Below are 6,907 nucleotides of genomic sequence, written 5' to 3' on the forward strand. Positions count from 1 at the left end.
CCGATGGGTTGGATCCAAGTCTCCGTTGTGGAAAGAGAAATCACTCTCTTGTTAAGTCATGTAGAATTCCGGGGGAAGGGATGCCTCCACGCCAGCCCTCTGGTCCAGCTTCAGTTTCCCATCTCCTGCGAGGTGGGACCCAAGCTCAAGCGTTGCTATGGCAACGTGCACCCGCCGTTTTGAAGGGCCCGGCCCTCTCCTCCCTTAGTCAACTCTTGTTTTGCCTCCCTGTGTTCTCACATAGTACATGTTGCCGCTGACACAGAAAAAATGACTTCGGAAGAGACAGAAAGGTGCTCTTCCCGGGTCTGCCTCCTTCAAGTCTACAAACTATTACTGTCCCATTCAGGCATCGCGGAAGACGCCTAAGCAGGGAAGGGGCGGAGCCTGAGTCCCACAAGGCCGCGCGGCGGACCTCGCCTTCCTTTTTCCGTCATCTTGGCGCCGGTGGAGGTGAGTGGGGTTCCTGCTGCTCAACTTCGGAGGCGGATAACCGGCGTGGGTTTCAGTGTATGCCTCCCCAAGGTTCCCCTGCGCTCGGGGACCCTGGCAGCCAATGGTTTCTACGGGTTCCAGGCAGAGGGAAGACGGGATGGAACAGATGCGGGACGGATGGCGCTGGGCCCAGCCGCCCGGGGAACGGTGCTCGCCAGCCGGACCCGGTTCTTGGGCCCCAACGTAGTTAAGGCTGTGCGGTGCGTTCTGTCAGCCCGTTCGTCCATCCGAGCCTCCGTAGCAGGCAGCGGTTCCCAGAGGCTGTTTTTCGCCCTCGGAGCCTCACTTTGCAGGTCTTATCTGTGCATTTCGTCCACTGATGGGCATGGGTTGGTTTGCCGTTCTTTGCCGAGTTTCTAGAAGTAGGTCTCTGGTCTTACCCCCTAGCTTTTGCCCTGATTTCGTTGTGTAGTTGCCATTGAGTCACTGCAGATGGGATATTTACCAGGCTGTCCTCAGATAACGTGGTATAATTAGGTCTCCCGGTCCATGAAATGGCTAATGAATTCCTCTGACAAGAAATAAGAGGTGACAAAGTGGGAGATTGTGTTATATGACTTTACATGGAAATTTCTGTTTGTCTTAAGGCCTGCTGGGAACAGGACTTCTGAAAGGCAAATATGTCTGGAAGGTACGTGTTTTCAATATAGTTACTTTTTTCCTTTTTTTTTTTCTAAAATAGATGTAAAACAGTAAAATGGGGGAGCTAAAAACTAGGTATTTGTTGTAGGTGACGAGTACGGACTATTACAAGGTAAGAGGTGGTGGTGTGTTAACGGAAGAATGAAAACTTTATTTAATATAAGTTTATGCTTAATGTTGTCTTGTCTCTTAGGCTGTGGTGCAAGGCCACTTTTGCTGGCTACAAGCGAGGTCTTCGGAACCAAAGAGAGCATACAGCTCTTCTTAAAATTGAAGGTGTTTATGCCCGAGATGAAACTGAATTCTACTTAGGCAAGAGATGCGCTTACGTGTATAAAGCAAAAAAGTAAGCATATATTTTTATTTTGTTTTGAGACAGGGTCTCCCTGTAAGCTCCAGCTGGCCTGGAATTTGCAGAGCTCCTCCTGCCCCTGCCTCCCAAATGCTGGGAATAAAGGCATACACCACCATGCCTGGCTCATTTTCGTGTTTTTTAAAAACTTGAGATTGTGCCATTTTTCTATTGAAAAGATGTTGGTAAAATAATTGGTTCTGTTGAACATTCTTAGAGACTGAGGAAGTTCATGGGAAATTTTGCATATTTCAGTGGAATTAGATTTAGGTAACTTCACTTAGAAAAATTACAGTTGGGTTGAGGATGTGGCTCAGTGGTACTTACCTAATGTGCTTAAGTCCTGAGTTCAACACCTTGCAGGACTAAAGAGAAAAATTAAAGCTGTTAATACCACTTACTTTACTGGTAATAGATTTGTGGACTACATCCCAGTATATCTTAAATTTTTATTTTTTACATGTGCTTTACAATGTTAAGATCTACAGTATTGGTTTTCTTTCCCCATTCCTGTCTTTCTTACTAGGAATTAAACAGAGGACCTTGTATAAGTGGTCAGGTCATGTGTGTGCTGGGGTTCCTCTCATTCACTGAGTGTCCTCTAAGACAGCTCCGTATTTCTGTTATCGCAACTAGGTTCATCCCATGTGTCTTTTTAGTCTTTCCCAATATGGGGGCACTTCCTCTTTGGGTTTTTAGCACTTGATGTTGGCTTTTTTCAGTGACCATCTCCTTGTGAAATTGTTTAGCATATATTATTGAATGAATGTTCCATTTTAGGTCTAAAAACACTGGGTCAAGAGATGACAGCCGATTTATATCACTTTGTATTGGTGGTTTGGGCTCTCATGCATACTGTTTCTTAACAGTAACACAGTGACTCCTGGTGGCAAACCAAATAAAACCAGAGTAATCTGGGGAAAGGTAACCCGGGCCCATGGAAACAGTGGCATGGTTCGCGCTAAATTCCGAAGCAATCTTCCTGCAAAGGCCATTGGACACAGAATCCGGGTGGTAAGTACAAATATATTGCAAAATAGTTCTTTGTTAAGTTGAAGTTAGCTCAAGAAGTTGCTATCGCCTTCCCTCTAAGGACTTTTATGATGTAAAATAAAACCAAATTCTGTTGTAAATTAGTGACTTTTATAAATAATAGGTGTTATAGAACATCTAATTGTCATATTAAAAAGAATGTAAAGGCCAGTGCTCATATGAATTGTGTCTTAAGTTTTAGATTTGGTAAAGCTATGGAGGATTTGTTTTTGAGGATAATGGATTCTGGAGTAGTTGCTAGAAAACAGAAATTGCTCACCCCATAGCCTCTTGCATGCTAGGCAAGTCTGTCGTTGAGTAGCATCTCTGGTACTTTTTATTTAGAGACACAGTCTCACTAAGTTGTCCTGGCCTTGATCTCTCTCTGTAGCCTAGGCAGGCCTTGAACTTTGAATCCTCTGCCTCGGTCTCCTGAACATATCTTTACCACTAGTCCCAGCTTCTGCCACATTTTGGTGGGGATGTTTTGACTCCTTTATCATGTCAGTATTGCCAGAATAGGAAGTAACTTTTCTTGTGTGTGAATTGAAGACGTGCTCACATTCTGGGTTTAGGGAGTTTGGCCCAAATCTCAGACTTAGGTAATGAGTTTTTTTTTATTTTTTGCATGTAAGTGTTTTGTCTACATGTATGTTAATTGCATGCCTATGGAGGCCAGGTGTTGGATTCCTTGGAACTGGAGTTACAGGCGGTTGTTAGCAGGTACCTGGAAGAGTAGCAAGTGCTCTTAACCACTGAGCCATCTTTCTAGCCCCAGTCATGAGGTTTTTATCAACTTTTTTGTAAGTTTAGGTCCCTTCAAAGCACACCATAACCTTAGGTGGTACTATTGAACTCTGTGCCACTGTGCCAGGCTCTGGTACTTGTACTAGAGGTCATAGGACAGCTTGCAGGAGCCAGTTCTCCCCTTCCACCATGTGGGTTCTGAGGATTGAACTCTAGTTGTGAGAATTGGAGGCAAGTGCCATTATCCATTGAGCCTTGCTTTTGGGAGGACTGTGGGGTGGTCTCACTATGTAGGTATGAATCTACATATGTATATACATCTGTATGTACACCTCAGCTGGCCTCATATTTGTCTTTTAATAATGCTGGTTTCAGGACCAATGAGAGCTCAGTGGATAAAGGTGCCTGCTACCAAACCTGACAGAACTTACATAGTGGAAGGAGAGAACCATTCCTGCAAATTGTCCTCTGATTTGTAACACACACACAAACACACATAACATATGATGATGATGAAAATAATAATATGCTGGTTTGGGGATTGAGCATAATAGCTCAGTGGTAGAGCATCTGTCTTAGTTACTATACAGAAGGTCTTGGGTTCACCAAAAAAATGCTAGTCCTTAGGACTGGTAAGTGGCTCAGTTGGTAAGTGCTTGCTGCACAAGCATGAGTATACCTACGTTCTTTCCCAGCATCCAGGAAAAAAGCCAGGCACAGTAGTGTGCACTTTTAATCCCAGCCCTGGGGAGACAGAACAACTAGGGCTTACTGGCCAGTCAGAATATACACACCCAGCTCTAGATTCAATGAGAGACTTTAAAAATAAGGGGGAAAACACATGTATACATTTATAAAGTACTGATTCTTAAGCATAGTCACCTAGAAATTGAATACTGTAAAAAACTAGGTTTGGGGATGAGTAATGAGAGGTATATCAATAATATTTGCAGATTTGTGTGTAACAGCCACCTAATGTGTTCATACGTTCTTTTCTCCTAGATGCTGTACCCCTCACGGATTTAAATTAATGGAACGTAAATAAAAGTGGATTTGCGCTCTTTTTTTTCCCCCTACTGGCTTAAACTTGCCGTCCCAAATTGAGTTCCTATATGCTTAAAAGAGTGGAGACTGAGCCAGGGGTGGTGGCATACACCTTTAATCCCAGCATTCAGGATGCAAAGGCAGGTGGATTTCTGAAATTAAGGCCAGACTGAGCTACACATGAGTTCCAGGCTGGCTGCTACCGTTAAAAAAGGGCAGCAGTTGTCCAGGATTTACATAGTGCAAAGAAGTTAAATGTACACAGTGGTCAGTGTAAGGCAGCTACAGGGGTTGGGAAACTGCTTCAATGCTGGGACATATTGGAAAGGATAAATAATTTGGGTACTTCCTAGATTGTTAGTGAGAGAAGCATTAAAATCACCTTGTTAGGACTGGGGATGTAGAGTAGGGCACTTGTTTATCATGACCTGGGTTTGCTTACTGGGGGTAAAAAGTTTCTGAGGCCCATTGAATCTGGATGGCCTTATGTTGGTACTTGTCTCAGGCTGGTGAGATACCTTTGGGGATATGTGCCTGGACCAAAACTATTTCAGTGCATATTACTTGCCTGGGAGTAATCTTTGGGGGTGGGGTCGTTTGAGACAGGGTCTCCCTGTAGCCCCAGCTGTCCTGGAACTCACTATGTAGACCTGGCCGGCCTTGAACTCACAGAGATTCACCTTCTACTGGGATTAAAGACATACCGCCATGCCCAGCTGAGTGGGAGTAATTTGAACGGTCAGGCTATAATATACCTCAGAACAACAGTCTAGCAGATTCGTTTTCTCTTGGTTTTAGTTGAATATATAGTGCAGGGTCGGTATGGGAAATTTACAAAGGAAAGTAACTAGGTCCCTGAGATCCTTTTAAAGTTTGAGGATGTGCTGGAAATTCTTTAGTGTGTTGTACGATTGTTGATTTCTAGTTGGTGTAGTGTAGTGCGGTCTTTTACTGACAATCTTTAAACTGGACAATAAACATCTATAGGAGCCTAAGTTTGCAAAACTGGTATGTTACAGTTTTGAAAAAAATGGGTTCTCTGGCCATGCTAAGAACCGATGAGTGTGCTAGAAGTATTGGAAGCCCTCTGAAGGGGCATGGTCAGTTCCAAGAAAGGCTTATTCCAGTGCTGACAGTTGACAATCTGAGAGTCCTGTGAGTCCTGTTTCTGTCAGTGCACTTTCTTGGATATATAGCTCATTAGGAGCGTGGTCTTGGGGCAAAAGGAAAGTAGCAATTTAGTGGTTAGCTGTGTTCATCAGATTAGAGCTGTGGATTTCACGGCCACAAGTTAGTTCACTAGAACCTTAAGGAAATTGTGGTTGGAAAAACGGTCAAAGGCAGGAAGGTGCTAGCCTTGGGCTCATTCTGGTGAAAGTCGTTTCACCCAAAGCAACGAAGAAACCTACACATTGAGGTAGTCAGGAATGGAGGGCTTTAAGAGAAAATTACAAAAGGTATCAGAATAGTACAAAGGTCTAATGAAAACAAGGCATGAAAGGAGTCCCTCAGCCTGTGCCTTGGGGGAATGGAAAGTAGAGAAGGGAATTTAAACCTCATGAGGTCTTGAGTACTATGCTGAGGATTTTGGACTGTGGAGTGTTGGAAATTAACACAGTATTTTAGCATGATCTTGGCAACCCACCATTACTCAAGTGAAAATCATAGGCTTTACAAAACAGATTTTTAACACTGATTCTCTACTGAGAATTTTAAAAGTAGTTGGTTCTAGAGCTTCAAGGATAACCAGTAATTTTATTTTAATGGTCCTTTTTAATTTTTATGTTTTTTGAGATGAGCTCTCCTTGTAGTCCCAGCAGACTTGGAACTCGCTATGTAGACCAGGCTGGCCTTGAACTCAGAGATTCATTTGCTTCTGCCTCCCTAGTGCCGGGATTAAAGGTGTGGGCCACCATGTCCCATACGTAGTAAAGATAACCAGTAATTTTAAAGGAGTAAGGTCAGGCTAGATATATAGATATATAACCAAGTGGCAGTGACTATGAGGCCTTAGGTTTGGCCCCCAGCGCTGCTGTGGATGTCTAGGGAGGCAAATAGATGTTTCATGTCTGGGTTAAGTAGTGTCCGTAGTTTCACCACCATTTCTGTAGACTGATAAACAGCATGACCAAAAGCAACTGTCTTACAAGTTACAGGTCCATGGTTGAAATTAGGGCGCTAGAAACAGACCACAGGGGAACAAAAACCACTTACTCCTTTTCTTTAGACTTGTTCTAACCTATAGCCCAGCCCCACCTAGCACTGGATGGTAACTGACAGCCTGTTGACGGTGGGCTGGTATTAGGAAAATGCCCATAGGCTGATTTGATGGAGGAATATCCCCGAGGTTCCTTCTGGGTGTGTAATCTGTAGACTGCAGCAAAGGGCCCAAACATGATGCAGCACTTTCAGAGTGCATCTTGTTTTTTCTGTTCATAGCCAAGCTGAGTCAAGAGCTCAAGCCAAGATGGGCACATGTCCACTGTGCTTCTAGAAGCCTCTTCCAAAGATGGTCCACTTTAAAACTAGGCACTTGAGATGATAGACTTCAGGATCAGTGGTTTCTTTGTGGTCCTCTTTCAGTGGGAATATTTT

The 6,907-nt window shown here is 43.8% G+C and overlaps 1 protein-coding gene and 1 long non-coding RNA gene across 3 annotated transcripts in view; both read left to right on the forward strand.

Moving 5' to 3' along the window:
• Positions 1-5,307, forward strand: part of LOC115071327 — a 14,723-nt gene extending 9,416 nt beyond the window's left edge. The window contains exon 3 of the long non-coding RNA XR_003850415.1: positions 4,591-5,307. This is a non-coding gene — a long non-coding RNA (uncharacterized LOC115071327). The remainder of the gene's footprint in view (positions 1-4,590) is intronic.
• Positions 363-4,344, forward strand: Rpl35a (ribosomal protein L35a). Of its 2 annotated transcripts, none has more exons than XM_008838560.2 (5): positions 363-453; positions 1,083-1,126; positions 1,331-1,483; positions 2,359-2,503; positions 4,271-4,344. In XM_008838560.2, the coding sequence occupies exons 2-5, from the start codon at positions 1,116-1,118 to the stop codon at positions 4,292-4,294; spliced, it is 333 nt and encodes a 110-aa protein (XP_008836782.1). In that variant the 5' UTR covers positions 363-453; positions 1,083-1,115; the 3' UTR covers positions 4,295-4,344. The 2 variants fall into 2 exon arrangements, with proteins under 2 accessions (XP_008836782.1, XP_029422029.1); XM_029566169.1 differs by lacking the exon at positions 363-453 and adding an exon at positions 465-498.
• Positions 5,308-6,907: the final 1,600 nt, after the last annotated feature.

This window comes from Nannospalax galili, unplaced genomic scaffold, assembly GCF_000622305.1.
Source record: "Nannospalax galili isolate Female #2095 unplaced genomic scaffold, S.galili_v1.0 scaffold598, whole genome shotgun sequence".
Taxonomy (NCBI): domain Eukaryota; kingdom Metazoa; phylum Chordata; class Mammalia; order Rodentia; family Spalacidae; genus Nannospalax; species Nannospalax galili.

What these genes read in the sequence shown, in the direction of transcription:
- Rpl35a (XM_008838560.2), top strand. An exon ending in TACGTGTATAAAGCAAAAAA is followed by an intron (nt 1,484 to 2,358) that starts GTAAGCATATAT and finishes GTTTCTTAACAG; the next exon opens with TAACACAGTGACTCCTGGTG. An exon ending in TTGGACACAGAATCCGGGTG is followed by an intron (nt 2,504 to 4,270) that starts GTAAGTACAAAT and finishes CTTTTCTCCTAG; the next exon opens with ATGCTGTACCCCTCACGGAT.